We start from the raw sequence: 13,760 nt of genomic DNA, 5'->3' as shown, positions 1-13,760 counted from the left end.
GTGCGTGTGCGTTAAAGTCCCATCTCCACCCCCCCGCCGCCCCGCCCCCTGCCATGTAGAATCCTTCAAGATTCAGTACCTACAGTTCCTGGCGTACACGAAGACCCCTCAGTACAAGGCCAACCTGCAACAGCTGCTGGACCAGGAGAAGGTGAGCTGCGCCCCACCGCCCGGCCAAGCTCCCTCCCTGGGGGACCGTGGCCTCTGCAGCCTGGGTCGCAGAGCTGGGGACGTGGGGCGCAGCCGCCCTCGGCCAGGGCCAGCGCGGGCCCCCGGCTCCCTGGAGGGTGGGAAGCGTCAGGCTCTGGCTCCTCGTAACCTGCTGCCACGTTCTGGGCTGAAGCCCTGACGGTGTGGTCGGTCTCCTTGCGGGGCGTGTCCGCTGCCCCGTCCGCCAGGCGGGCTGCCTGGGGTGTGGGGCGCCCCCCCCCCCCCCACGGGCCCGGCTCACAGCCCTGCCCCACAGGAGAAGAACGCCCGGCTGCTGGGCGCCGCGCAGCAGCTCTTCGGCCACTGCCAGGCTCAGAAGGAGGAGATCAGGAGGCTCTTCCAGCAGAAGCTGGACGAGGTAGACACACCCAGCGCCCTGAGGCCACGCAGACCACCCTGCGGGATGGGCGCGGGCGGGGCGGGGGCCAGGACCGCGGCCCTCCTGGTGCTTTCGACTGTGGGGTCTCCCTGACGGAGCGGCCTGGAGCCGGCCCGCCCTCCTCCCACGCGGTGCCCCCGCCCGCCGTGAGAGCCCCCTTTGCTGGTGTGTATCCTCAGCTGGGCGTGAAGGCGCTGACCTACAACGACCTGATCCAGGCGCAGAAGGAGATCTCCGCGCACAACCAGCAGCTGCGGGAGCAGACGGAGCAGCTGGAGCGGGGCAACCGGGAGCTCAGGAGCCAGAGCCTGCGGCTGGTGCGCGGGGCCAGGCTGGTCCCGGGGTGCGGCGGGGGCCCCGTCTGCTCCTCCTCCGCCCTGTCCTCTTTCTGGGTGCTCGCTGGGCGTCCGGGGCCTCAGGGCGCGTTAGAGCATGCGGGCCCAGCACGTCAGGCCCTTTCTCAGACGCAGGCGCCGACGTCTCCTGTCCGCGGTCCCTCGGGAGGCCTGCCCTCTGCGGTCCCTCCGCCCCACCCCCGCCGGCTCCCTCGTGGGCCACGTTGCCGTGTGTGCAGGGGCCACGTGCGTCATGGGCGTCCCTGTCCCATTCCTCAGTGTCCCTCACCTTACTCCCTGCGGGATGTTCCCTGCTGGGGACCCCAGCCTGCTCCTCGGGCTGCCTCCTCAGCCCGGCCTTCCAGAAGCACGCAGGGCCTCAGGACACCTGCTGGACACCCCGCTTATCTCTCCTCCCGCAGTCCGGCGTCCGGCGGGCAGCCAACCCCTGTGCAGGGCGGGCAGCCGGGGCTCACCCCGCGGTCCACACAGCCGCGCACAGAGGGTGGGGTGGGGGCCCGCCTGGCCGGTGCTCACGGCCGCTGCCCGTCCCCACAGCTGAAGGCGCGGTGTGAGGAACTGAAGCTGGACTGGTCCACGCTGTCCCTGGAGAACCTGCTGAAGGAGAAGCAGGCCCTGAAGAGCCAAATCTCGGAGAAGCAGAGGCACTGCCTGGAACTGCAGGTCGGAGGCTGGGCGGGGCGTCGGGGCAGCAGAGGGCGGTGTGGGGAGGGGGGAAGGGCGGCGCACGTGTAGCCCCTGTCCTGCGGCTGCCGTGGCGCGTGTGTAACCGCCAGGAACGAGGGGCACATGGCGGCAGCCACGCCCTGGGTTCCTTGAAGCCCGTCTGCAGGCCGAGGCCTCCTGCCGCGACTGTGTCCCCCCCAGCGAGGCTCTGTGGTTTACGTGAAGCTTTCTGTCGCCCAGCCTGGGGGCTCTTTTAGGGATTTATTCCCACAGAACGGCGCTGCCCTGAGCTTCTCTGCGCCCCAAGGCTGCTTTGGAGGCTTTGTGCACAAAGGAACACGTCCCCAAAGTAGCTGTGGGAGCAGCTGTAGGTCCCGTAGGTCCCAGGATGCAGCCCAGCTGCTGTCTGTGGGGTCCCGGCCCTACACATCACAGGAGCCCGGTTTGCGGGAGGAGCCTCCGGAGGGAAGGCGCTGGGTTCTGCCCTCCTGCGTAATCAGGAGGCGCCCCCTTCATTGTAGGGAAAAGCCGAACGGTGCTGCGTGCCCCAGCCCCCCAGGGCGGCCGCTGCCCGGGGTCCAGTGTCTTACCATCGAGGCCGCCCTGGCAGCCACACAGCCCAGGCCCCTCGCTTCCTGGGCTCAGCGTGTTGCGCAGCCGCTCTGACACTTGTTCGCCCGTCACGCCTGCCGGCTCGCGGCCCTCTTGCTCTCGGCGGCCCTCCTTGCCGGTGGGGTGCTGGGTGCCGGGCCTCGGCGGTCCTGACGCCGCACCCCTCCCGCAGATCAGCATCGTGGAGCTGGAGAAGAGCCAGCGGCAGCAGGAGCTCCTGCAGCTCAAGTCCTGCGTGCCGCCTGATGACGCCCTGTCCCTGCACCTGCGCGGGAAGGGTGGCCTGGGCCGGGAGCCGGAGGCCGAGCCCGGGCGGCTGCACCTGGAGCTGGACTGCGCCCGCTTCTCCCTGCCCCACCTGAGCAGCGTGAGCCCGGAGCTGTCCATCAACGGCCACGCGGCCGGCTACGAGCTCTGCGGCACGCTCGGCCGGCCCTCGCCCAAGCAGAACACGCCCCAGTACCTGGCCTCGCCGCTGGACCAGGAGGTCGTGCCCTGCACCCCCAGCCACGGCAGCCGGCCCAGGCTCGAGAAGCTGTCCGGCCTGGCCCTGCCCGACTACACCAGGCTCTCCCCCGCCAAGCTGGTGCTGAGGCGCCACCTGAGCCAGGACCACGCGGCCGGTGGCAAGGCGGCTGCCGGTGAGCCGCACCCTCGGTGAGCTCCTGGGTCTTCTGGGCTGGGCGTCTCCCGCTCGGAAGAGAATCAGGGGGTTGCTAGGCCCAGGCCGCCAGCTCTGAACGCAAAACCTGGCTGTGGAGGCTCCCCAGAACGTGACCGAGGGCGCGTCTCATTTCCAGAGCCGAGCACCCCAAGGAGAACGGCCTCCCGTATCAGAGCCCCGGCATCGCCAACGGCATCAAGCTGAGCCCCCAGGACCCTCGGCCCCCGTCCCCCGTGGCCTTGCAGATGGCGGGAGAGAAGGGCCCTGAGAAGGTGAGGCCGTCACGTGGGCCGGGGTGGGGCGGAGAGGACGGGTGGGGGGCCTCTTGGCCGCGCCCTCGCCTGCCCTGGGCTGAGGCCGTGAGGGCAGTGGAGCCCCTGGGGACTGAGAGGAGCGGGCAGGCTAAGCAGCAGGGGCGGGAGCCGCCTGCGCCCCTGGATGGGTGCGGGGGGGCCCTGGCGGGTGGAGGGGATCGGCCGGGGGGAGGCGTCAGCGGTGGGAGGGCTCTCGCGTCCCGCGGGCGGTGCCAGAGGCCCGGTTCCCGGTCCGCAGGGCGTGAAGGAGCGCGCCTACGCCAGCAGCGGGGAGGCCATCACCAGCCTGCCTGTCAGCATCCCGCTCAGCACCGTGCAGCCCAGCAAGCTGCCCGTCAGCATCCCCCTGGCCAGCGTGGTGCTGCCCAGCCGCGCCGAGAAGGTGGTGAGTGCGGCCCTCGGCCGGGGGGGCGCGGGAGGGCCTCGCGCTCGCTCTTCTCCTCCAGGCCTGGGCCGCTCCTGTTCAGTGGCACGTGGCTGAGCTTCCCGAGGACAGCACAACTTCCAAGTCCCACGTTCAAGTACAGAAGCACTTTGCCACACTCAGCTTAGGTCTTCTTTAGTAAAAGGTGGCAAGTGTGGGGACTTTCCGGGGGGTCCAGTGGTTACGACTTCGCCGTCCGATGCAGGGGGCGCAGGTTCAATCCCTGGTCAGGGAGCTGAGATCCCACGTGCCTCGGGGCCAAAAGACCAAAACGTACAACAGAAGCAATACTGTGACACATTCGGTAAAGACTTTAAAAGTATGGTCCACGTCAAAAAACATCTTAAGAAAAAAAAAACAGTGAACGTGTGAATGGAGAGGGAGTGAAACATCTAGGCTCTGGAGAAGCTGCTTCTCCTCCTCCGAGTCCACATCTGCACTCGGCCTCACACACGTGGACTTGGAAGTGACACTCCCTTGTAGAGTTGGTTGTGGTCGGTGTTCATGGAGATGTCATTCACACACAGCTCATTCACCCGAGGTGTTCAGTGCACTGGTTTTCAGTACACTGCCAGTTATGCAACCAGCTCTAGTTCCAGAACATTCCATCACCCGAGAAGGAATCCCCATCCCCGTGAGCAGTCACCCCCCCACCCCCTCCCCCAGCCCCTGACGGCCAGGAACCCACTCTCTGTGTCTGCGGACCTGCCTGTTCTGGACGTTTCCCATCCGTGGAGTCACACCCCATGTGTCCTGTGTCTGCTTCTCTCCCTGAGCACCGGGTTCGCGGGGGCCATCCGTGTTGTAGCGCGTGTCAGGGCTGCTCTGCTTTCCGTGGCTGAGGGATGCCCGCATGTGTGGAGGGACCACACTTGTTTCTCCATCGTCTGTTGATGGGCACTTGGGCATGTGCACTCGCAGGCGGCCGTGGATGTGCGTGTGTGGGTTTTATGTGGACCTTGTCTGGTTCCACGTGGGTCAGGCTGTGGCTGCCGCCCTGAGTGCTCCTCCTGCCCATTCATTCCCAGCTTGATGTGGGCCCACGAGCCGCGCCGTCCTTTAGACCCGAGGTCAGATAGCAGGCTCCCAGCTGAGCAGCCGCTCGCCCTTCTGTGCCCACAGCCTTGGGCCCTTGGCACGTCCTGGGTGTGTGCCCAGCTCAGCCGACAGCCTGCACTTTCTCTCCGCAGAGAAGCACCCCCAGCCCCGTGCCACAGGCCCGAGAGTCCTCCTCCACGCTGGAGAAGCAGATGGGTGCTGGCGCCCACGGCGCTGGGGGCAGCACTGCTGGGAGCAAAAGCCTCGCCCTGGCTCCCGCAGGTGAGGACTCCCCCCGGGCAAGGACCCAGAGGTGCCGGTGGCCTCAGTGCCCGCCAAGCTGCATCAGGGCCGCGGTGTCAGCTGCACAGTGCGCCCCGGGGGCGGGGGTCTCTGGGCTGGGCCGTCCTGCCTGCACGTCTTAGCTGGCTGTGCTTGGTCCGGGCCTGCGCTGGACCCTTGGGCAGTGCTGTCCTTGTCAGACCGGTTCCAGCCAGTTCTGGTTCTCCTCGGACAGCCCCACGTGAGGCGTCCGTGTGGGGCCTGCTGTGGGAGGGGCGCACAGCCCTGGGGCCGCACCTGTCCTGGGCGGACGGGCGGGCATCCTCCCCCGGCCGGGCCCCCTGAGAGCGTGTCCTCCTTCAGGCTTCGCGTACACCGGCGCGGTGGCCATCAGCGGGGCCCTGGGGGGCAGCCCGGCCCCGCTCGCTCCTGGAGCGGAGCCCCCCACCCTGGACGAGTCTTCCAGCTCCGGGAGCCTCTTTGCCACCGTGGGGTCCCGCAGCTCCACCCCGCAGCATCCGCCGCTGCTGGCGCAGCCCCGCGCCTGTGGCTCCGCCTCGCCCGCGCCCCCGCTCTGCACCAGTCCGCGGCTCGGCCCCCAGGGCCCGCTCCCCGAGGCCGGCAAAGGGGACCTGCCCCCCGAGGCCGCTGCCTCGGACCCCGAGAGCGAGGCCAGGCGGAGGATCATCTTCACCATCTCGGCCAGCGCCAGCAGTGCCAGGCAGTCGCCGTCCAGCAAGCACAGCCCTCTGCCCTCGGGCACCCGCGGCGATGGCGGCCAGGGCCACGGGCAGGACAGCCGCAAGCGGGGCAGGAGGAAGCGGGCGTCAGCAGGGACCCCCGGCCTCAGCTCGGGCGTGTCCCCCAAACGCCGGGCCCTGCCATCTGTCGCCGGCCTCTTCACACAGTCTTCAGGGTCCCCCCTGAACCTCAACTCCATGGTGAGGCTGGGAGTGGCACGGCGGGGTGGGCAGGGCGCTCCGGGGCCTGCTGACGGCCTGCACGTGTGCCCCTCAGGTCAACAACATTAACCAGCCTTTGGAGATCACGGCCATCTCTTCCCCCGAGAGCTCCGTGAAGAGCTCGCCTGTCCCCTACCAGGACAATGACCAGCCGCCCGTGCTCAAGAAGGAGAAGCCCCTGAGCCAGAGCAACGGGGCCCACTACTCCCCCCTGACCTCAGACGAGGAGCAGGGCTCCGAGGACGAGCCCGGCAGTGCCAGGCAAGTGGGGCTGGGGGAGGGTGGCAGCCCACACCAGCCGCTGGGCATGTCCTGAGCAGACAGGCCCTGCCCGGGCTGGTGACGTGCACTGTGGGAGAAGCAGCCCCTGAAGGGCTCAGGGCCTCTGAGAGCATCGCGCCGCCTGCGGCGGGGCAGGGCTGACCCCTGAGCTGGCAGCTCCCGGGCGGCAGCCACGTGTGCCTGTGTCACTTGTCTGCAGGGCGGAGGGGAGGGCGGCGGCCACAGCAGAGCACCGAGAAGCGGGCTGCAGGCTCCTGCCAGCACCTGCTGGCCCCTCGTCTGGTGGTGAAGGGTGCTCTTTCCTCCCTTTCTTTTCGGTAACAGCTTTGTTAGGTGTGATGCACGCCGCACCGGCCGTTTGAAAGGTGCTGTCCAGTGGTTTCTGACGTACTTGTGGGGTTGTGCGGACATCACCTCTGTGGCCGCTAGAAAATTTTCATCTCAGAAAGAACCCCCGTCCACTTTAACACGGACTCCCCAGCCCCTCCCCCACCATCTACTCCGTCTCTGTGGGTCTGACCCCTCTAGGGACCTCCTGGGAGTGGAGTCAGACAGTGTGTCCTTCTGTGTCTGGCTTCTCTCACTGAGCATCACATCCTAAAGGGTCATCCAGGTTGTAGCAGGTGTCAGGACCTCCTTCCTTTCTAAGGCTGAGTCGTATTCCACTGTGTGGGGGGACCACGTGTTGTTCACCCACCGTCTGTCCACAGACACTTGGGGCGCTTACTTTTCAGCTATAGTGAGTCATGTCACTGTGGATGTTCCTGTGTGTGTGTTTTGCTTTGCTTTGCTTTGCTTTCTTTGGCTGCGTTGAGTCTTCGTTGTGGTGGCTTCTCTTGTTGCAGAGTACGGGCTCTAGGTGCGCGGGCTTCAGTAGTTGCAGCACACGGGCTCTGTAGTTGTGGGTCGCGGGCTCTAGAGTGCTGGCTCAGTAGTTGTGGCGCATGAGCTTTGTTGCTCCATGACATGTGGGATCTTCCCAGACCAGGGCTCGAAACTGTGCCCCCTGCATTGTCAGGCGGATTATTACCCGCTGCGCCACCAGGGAAGTCCTGCCTTTGTGCATTTTTATTTGAAAATATGTTTTCAGTTACCCAGTACCTAGGCATGGAACTGCTGAATCATGTGGTGAGTCTGTGTTTAACTTTCTGAGGAACCACCAGACTTTTCCACAGCAGCAGCCAGTTTGTCCACATCCTTGTCAGCACTTGTAATTTTCTGGGTTTGTTTTTAGTACGCTAGCTGTTTCTGTGGGCGTGAGGCGGTGTGGGCGTGAGGCGGTGTCGCCCTGGCTCTGACCTTGTCTCCCGAATGGCTGCCGGTACCCTGGGAGCACCTTCTCTCCCTTGGAGAGGTGTCTGTTCGCGTTCTGGGCGCCCGCTTGAATCCATTTGTCTTGTGCTGCTTTTGTTAAGTCACGAGAGTTCTTTATACATTTTCCATATATGATCCTTTGTCGGGTACAGGGTCTGCAGCTGTGTCCTCCTGTCCTGTGGGTGGTGTGTTCACTCTGCTCCTGCTGTCCTTTGAGGCACAGGACGGTTCAGTTTTGACGAGGCCCCGTGTTTCCGTATCTGCGTTTTCTTTAGTTGCCTGTATTTTCAGTGTCCTGTCCAAGTTACTCTTCTTTTTTTTTAATTATTTATTTTTTTGGCTGCATTGGGTCTTTGTTGCTGTGCACGGGCTCTAAGTACACAGGCTTCAGTAGCTGTGGCTTACAGCCTCAGTAGTTGTGGCTCAATGGCTTACTTGCCCCATGGCATGTGGAATCTTCCCAAACCAGGGATCGAGCCCGTGTCCCCTGCATTGGCAGGCAGATTCTTAACCACTGTGCCACCAGGGACGTTCCTGAGTTACTCTTCCACAAACAGAAATCACATCGTGAAAGTTCTGGATTCTTCCTGGAGTTCTGTCTCTGGAGGTCATAGTCCTTCAGGACAGTCCAAAGAAGTCCTGACACATGACGCACACGCTGTGGTATAATTTAGTACAGCTACGGGGTGCAGCTTGCAGGGGAGCGTGACGTGCTGGATGCCCCACATCTGCCTTTACGGACGACATGGCCTTGTAGAGCTCGAGAGCGTGTTTAACACGGAGACGGTGGTGTCTGGGTCTCCTGTGTGTCTCTGCGTGTCGGGAAACGGCATCCCCTCTGCCGGGGCCCTGATGGCAGGTCATGTGTCGCCAGCTTACCGGCCCCCTGGGCAACTTAGTGTGAACAGACAGCGCTCTGGTGTGCACATGTGTTGCAAACATTCATCATGTGTTTTTTTTCATGATAGAATCGAGAGAAAAATTGCAACAATCTCCTTAGAAAGCAAATCTCCTCCAAAAACCTTGGAAAACGGTGAGTTCAGGTCTTCCTGATGCCCGAGTCCTTCGCGCCCATGAGCACCTCGCTGCTGGGCCTGAGGAGCCACTCGGGGCTTCCAGAATTGTCCCTGGGCGGGCGGCGTTGGGCTGCTGCCCGGCTCCTGGCCCCTTCCCCTGCGAGTGTGACAGGCGCTCTGGGTGCAGCCTGGTTAGATGGGTGCGTGGTCCTCTGCACCCACATGCCTGCCCGCACCCACACATGCGGCCCCACCCTCGCCAGGTCAGCCCGTCCTTCTGAGAGGGCTTCTCTCGGGGGAGTCATTGCGAGCCCGCGGTGGTCTGGTCCCCACAGCTTCCTCCCGGCCCCGCGCGGCCCTGACCCGGCCTCACAGCCGCACCTCTCCTGGCAGGTGGCAGCCTGGCGGGAAGGAAGGCATCGGCCAGCGAGCCGGTCAACAGCAGCAAGTGGAAGTCCACCTTCTCGCCCATCTCTGACCTCGGCCTGGCCAAGGCCGCCGACAGCCCGCTTCAGGCCGCCTCCGCTCTGAGCCACAACTCCCTGTTTGCTTTCCGGCCCGGCCTGGAGGAGCCCGGCGCGGCTGACGCCAAGCTCGCCACCCACCCCAGGAAGAGCTTCCCGGGCGCGCTGCCAGGGGCGGGCGGCCTCAGCCCCAGCAGCCACCCCGCCAGCGGCTTCACCCTGGGCGGGGGCCTGGCGGCCGACCTCAGTTTACACAACTTCAGCGATGGTGCTTCTCTCTCCCACAAGGCCCCCGAGGCGGCTGGCCTGGGCGCCCCCCTGAGCTTCCCCGGCCCGCGGGGCAAGGAGGGCGGCGCTGCAGAGCCCGGCCCCTTCGTGAACAAGAGGCAGCTGGATGGACTGGGCCCGAAGGGCGAGGGGGGCCTGCCCGCGTGTGGGCCCGCGGACAAGGCCTCGATGATGCACGGCAAGGCGGGCAAGGGCCGTGACCGTGAGCCCGACGTCAAGAACGGCCACAACCTCTTCATGGCCGCCGCCGCTGCCGCCGCCGCCGCGCCCCCCGGGGGCCTCCTCAGCGGCCCGGGCCTCGCCCCGGCGGCGTCCTCAGCGGGCGGCGCGGCCCCATCCGCCCAGACCCACCGCCCCTTCCTGGGCGCCTTCACCCCCGGCCCGCAGTTCACGCTGGGCCCCATGTCCCTGCAGGCCAGCCTGGGCCCGTCCGTGCTGCAGTCCCTGTTCAGCTCCGTGCCCGCCGCCGGCCTGGTGCACGTCTCGACTGCCGCCACCAGGCTGACCAACTCGCACGCCATGGGCAGCTTCTCCTCCGGGGTGGCCGGCGGCGCCGTTGGAGGTAGGCAGCGCCCTCCCGGCCGCTCGGTCCCGCGGGACCCGCTGGGGGACGAGCCGCGGGCCGCACGCCGTCACCGCCGCCCTCCCGGACCGCTGGGTTTAACCACCGCTGTTTGCAGGTTCCCTTCCAGGGCCCCCTGAGGGGGGAGAGGCTGTGCCCGCGTGTCCCTTTGGGTCCACTTTGCACCCGCCACCTCGTTCCTTTTCACGAAACGCAGACGTGACTGTCGTGTGGGCAGAGCACTCAGGCGTGAGTCGGCCTGTGCCGGGCGCTCTGGTCTGACAGCGCCCCTCTCGCTCTCAGGGGAGCCGGCGCCACGACGGGGCTCCCCTTCCTCCCCGCGGACGTGCCCAGTCGGGCCTGGCGCCGCCCGGGCGAGGGGCCGTGGCGCCCGCCACACACGGAGCGTGCGCGGGGGCGCAGAGGAGCGCGGGAGCCGCAGGCGGCTCCCGGCTGAGCGCGCGGGCGGGCGGGCGGGCGAGCCCGGGGCTCGCGGCGGGCGCCCGGGCGGGGGGCGGGGCGGGGCGGGGCGCCGCCCTGCAGGTAAGTGTCCGCGCCCGCGCTCCGCTCGCGCCCGCGCCGCATGCACGCGGGGCCGCAGCTGCCGCCCGCTTCCCCTTCTCCGCGCGCTGCTCTTGGCTTGGCTGGAGATGCCCGCCTGTTGAAGCTGAGTTTTTCTCTCCTGTTTGCAGGTGTCTTTAACCACGCGGTGCCTCCCGCCTCCGCTCATCCGTTTGGAGCCAGTTTCGGCAGTGGGGCTGCGTGTCGCAGCGCCACGCTGAGCTTAACCCCGCTGCAGGCGGTGGCCAGCACCCCGGCCTCTTCCTTTCAGGCCGCGTCCTCTGCGGAGCCGAGGCTGCCCCCGCCCCCTCCGCACCTGGGCCGGCCCCCTCCGGGGCAGCCCGCCCTCCACGCACCCCCCCCTCCTAACGCCGCCTTGCCTCCTCCCCCCGCGCTGCCCCCGGCTAACTCCGAGCCCGCGCTTCTGCAGAGCCTCGCGTCCCTCCCGGCTAACCAAGCTTTCTTACCCGCCTCCTCTGCCGCCTCTCTGCCGCCTGCTAACGCCTCTCTGTCCATCAAGCTCGCCTCCCTCCCACACAAGGTGTCCCGGCCCTCCTTCACGGTGCACCACCAGCCCCTGCCCGGGCTGGCCCTGGCCCAGGCCGCGCCCGGGATCCCGCCGGCCAGCTCCACGGGGCCGCCCGCCGTGTGGGTTTCCCTTGGCATGCCGCCTCCGTATGCCGCGCGCCTTGCGGGGGTTAAGCCGCGATAAAGACCTTGCTTAGCTAGCAGTTCGTATTCTGTAAGGTAAGGCTAGAGCCCGACCGGGCGGCCCGTACGAGAACCTGAATTGTCCTTCCCTTTGCAGAGAGCAGGCGGGCCCGCAGGGCTCGGTGGAGGGGCCCAGGGGCCGAGGCTGCGCTCCTGGGGCCGGGAGGTGCGCAGGCAGAGAGCCAGGGAGGCGAGGGAACGGGGCGGCCTGAGCGCGCCTGAGCTCGGGGCAGGGCGAGGCGGGCCCTCCCCGCGGGTCGCCTGGCGAGGGGACCAGGAGGAATTGAACGAGGCTGACGTCCTGGCCCGTCGAGCCCAGCTCAAGCTTGCCGCCACCCTAGGCTTGGTGTCCGCAGCAGCCAGGGATCCGGGCAGCTCCCGTGTGGGGTCGTGGGGGCGGCTCAGAAGCCCAGCTCTGCCTGTGTACGCTTCTGCGCCCCTCAGCCCGTTTCCTTGAACACGCCCCGTAGTGTTTTAGGTAAACTCAACGCATGTAAGGCCCCTGGTACACAGCACGTCTTTAAAAGCTGGTGGCTGTCTGTTGGGCTCCTTAGCTAGAGGACCTGCCTGCAGGGGCTGATGGGCAGCGGGCTGAGCGCGGCACCAGCCACAGGAGGAGTGCCGGGCTTGTGGGCAGTGCCCGGTACTTGTGGCCGAGGCCTGGCTCCTCCCGCCTCCGGAAGGCACCATCAGTGTGGGGTCCGTGGAGACAAGCGTAGGAAGGGCCCGCCTTTGGGAGCTGGGTGGAGCAGGTGTCCGCAAGGCCTCCAGGGAGGATCCCTGTGCCCTCTGCTGGCTGCAAGGCAACATTAGCTGGGCCCGGTGCCGCTGGCCCGGCCACTGCTACCGCCACGTCCACATCCCCGGGGTCCAGGACCGGAGCAGAAACGGCACTGGGGCCGGGCTGGGGGGTCTAGCCTGCCGTCCTTGGATGTCTGTTGTGTGTTTAAGTGGAAACAGATGGGAGGCCGCTGGAGTGACAGCCTCCTGGTCAGGTTGCAGGCCAGCGGACAGCCTTACCCGAGGCCGGGGGATGGGCTGTGCCTCGGTTGTTGGAAAAGCCCAGAAGGTAGGGTGGCTTAGTGTGCAGTGGCCTCACGCCATCAGAGGAGCTTGGAGAGGGCAGACGTGCACGTGGCGGTTGGGGGTCAGGCCCACAGTGGACCCCGCCCCGTCCTGGCTGGGCCGCCCTCACTCCCGGGGAGCGTGGCCCAGCGTGGGGACCGGGGACGGGAGGAGAGGAGGCCAGGACCCGGCCAGCGCCCCACACACACTGCAAGGGCCGGGCTTGGGGTCCTGCCACCACCACATCCGTCTCCGTCGGTCCGTCTGTAGGCAGCTCTGGCTCCCTGGCCTGGGGGCGCGTCTGGCTGGCGCGGGCGCGAGGCTGACGCTGCGCTGCCTTTCCTCCCACGCCGTGTCCGCAGGTAACTAGGATTTCTACCTCAACCGCGAGACTATGCAAGGACGGGGCTGGCCGGCGGCGCGGGGCCCCCCGCGGGACGGAGAGGACGGACGGAGGCCCGAGGACAGGCTCTACTGTGAACGCGTGCCGCACAGGCCTGCGCAGACGGCTCGCTGGGGCCTGGCTCCAGCCTGTACTGTCGATAGTTTTAGATAAAGTATTTATCGTTTTTTAAAAAGTATAAACAACTTTGACTTATTTTATTCCACCGAAGTCGTAAAGGCAACCTATTGAGAGATGTAGATACTATATATGAGAGGATCTATATAAAGACATCGCCGAAGGACCGGCCCACCGCGGAGATGCCGCCAGCCGGCCCGGTGCTATCTCGTCGCCAGGCTCGCGCCTCCACGTGCTCTTGGTGCTGACTCTCGAGGTTGACCACGCCAACGCCAGGCCCTGACGCCTGCCCTATTTATTCCCGCCGTTCTTCCTATACCAAAGGCCCCGTCTCCGGGCTGAGGCCCGCCCCGCCATCACTGTGAACGGCCTCGGCTCAGCCCTCGGCCGGGATCGCGCCTTTGGCATAGGAACGGCGGTCCTGCGCAGCCAGGCCGCGGCGGCGGCGCCTCGTGGAGGGGACCCGCTGTGAGTGGTGCTCGTAAGGAGGGTCTGGTACCCGCCTCTGCTGCCCGGCGGCTTGTGTGACAAGTGCATTTACTTTTGTACGTCTCCGCTCGCCCTGGGCTCACGCCGCAGCCCACCCTGTGAAGGGTGGCTCCTGTGGTGGCCGGGGACGCGGGCGGGCCAGTCGTGGGTGCCTGGTGTGTCTACAGGGGAGTCACGCTGACGGGTGACAGTATTTTATAGAGATGTGATGAAAATTTATAAATTTCATAGACTTGACTTCATTTATTTTTAGATTGTATGAATACACAGTAAACTAAAGAGAAAGAGGAAGAAAAAAAAGTGAGGGGAAACCTCCCTGTCTATTTAAGTGCACAGCGGCACTAGCCCCGGGCCCGCCCGCCCGCCACCCTGCAGCCAGGGTGACACCTGCCCCACCTGAGCGGCCACGGTGGTGCCTGGGAAAGGATGTGCTGGGGGTGGCCGGCCAGCAGGGCTCTCAGCCCCTCCAGCACAGCGTCTGTGGGCGGCCCTGGGTCCCGGGGCCCTGCGTGCAGCAGTGTTGTCTGTGTGCCTCTTGGCCCCCAAAAGGGCCGGCGTCGGCCAAAGGTGCTGGCAGGGGG

At 66.3% G+C, this 13,760-nt stretch overlaps 1 protein-coding gene across 7 annotated transcripts in view; it reads left to right on the top strand.

Moving 5' to 3' along the window:
• The window catches only part of DOT1L (DOT1 like histone lysine methyltransferase), a 54,181-nt gene extending 40,447 nt beyond the window's left edge, over positions 1-13,734 (top strand). For 2 of the 7 annotated variants that reach the window (XM_057710401.1, XM_057710399.1), the window contains 13 exons: positions 60-151; positions 467-568; positions 769-906; positions 1,483-1,608; positions 2,396-2,880; positions 3,024-3,159; positions 3,440-3,586; positions 4,816-4,945; positions 5,309-5,886; positions 5,963-6,168; positions 8,472-8,536; positions 8,913-9,833; positions 10,526-13,734. In XM_057710401.1, the coding sequence (XP_057566384.1) occupies positions 60-151; positions 467-568; positions 769-906; positions 1,483-1,608; positions 2,396-2,880; positions 3,024-3,159; positions 3,440-3,586; positions 4,816-4,945; positions 5,309-5,886; positions 5,963-6,168; positions 8,472-8,536; positions 8,913-9,833; positions 10,526-11,106 (3,707 nt within the window). In that variant the 3' untranslated portion in view covers positions 11,107-13,734. Of the gene's footprint in view, positions 1-59; positions 152-466; positions 569-768; positions 907-1,482; positions 1,609-2,395; positions 2,881-3,023; positions 3,160-3,439; positions 3,587-4,815; positions 4,946-5,308; positions 5,887-5,962; positions 6,169-8,471; positions 8,537-8,912; positions 9,834-9,951; positions 10,322-10,525 lie in introns of those variants that run through there. The other 5 variants (XR_009049288.1, XM_057710400.1, XM_057710403.1 and 2 more) reach the window with 5 other exon arrangements.
• The last annotated feature ends 26 nt before the right edge of the window (positions 13,735-13,760 follow it).

This window comes from Hippopotamus amphibius, chromosome 15, assembly GCF_030028045.1.
Source record: "Hippopotamus amphibius kiboko isolate mHipAmp2 chromosome 15, mHipAmp2.hap2, whole genome shotgun sequence".
NCBI classification, from domain to species: Eukaryota; Metazoa; Chordata; class Mammalia; order Artiodactyla; family Hippopotamidae; genus Hippopotamus; species Hippopotamus amphibius.
Note: the sequence above shows the minus strand (reverse complement) of the source record. Positions and strands in the feature narration are given on the sequence as shown.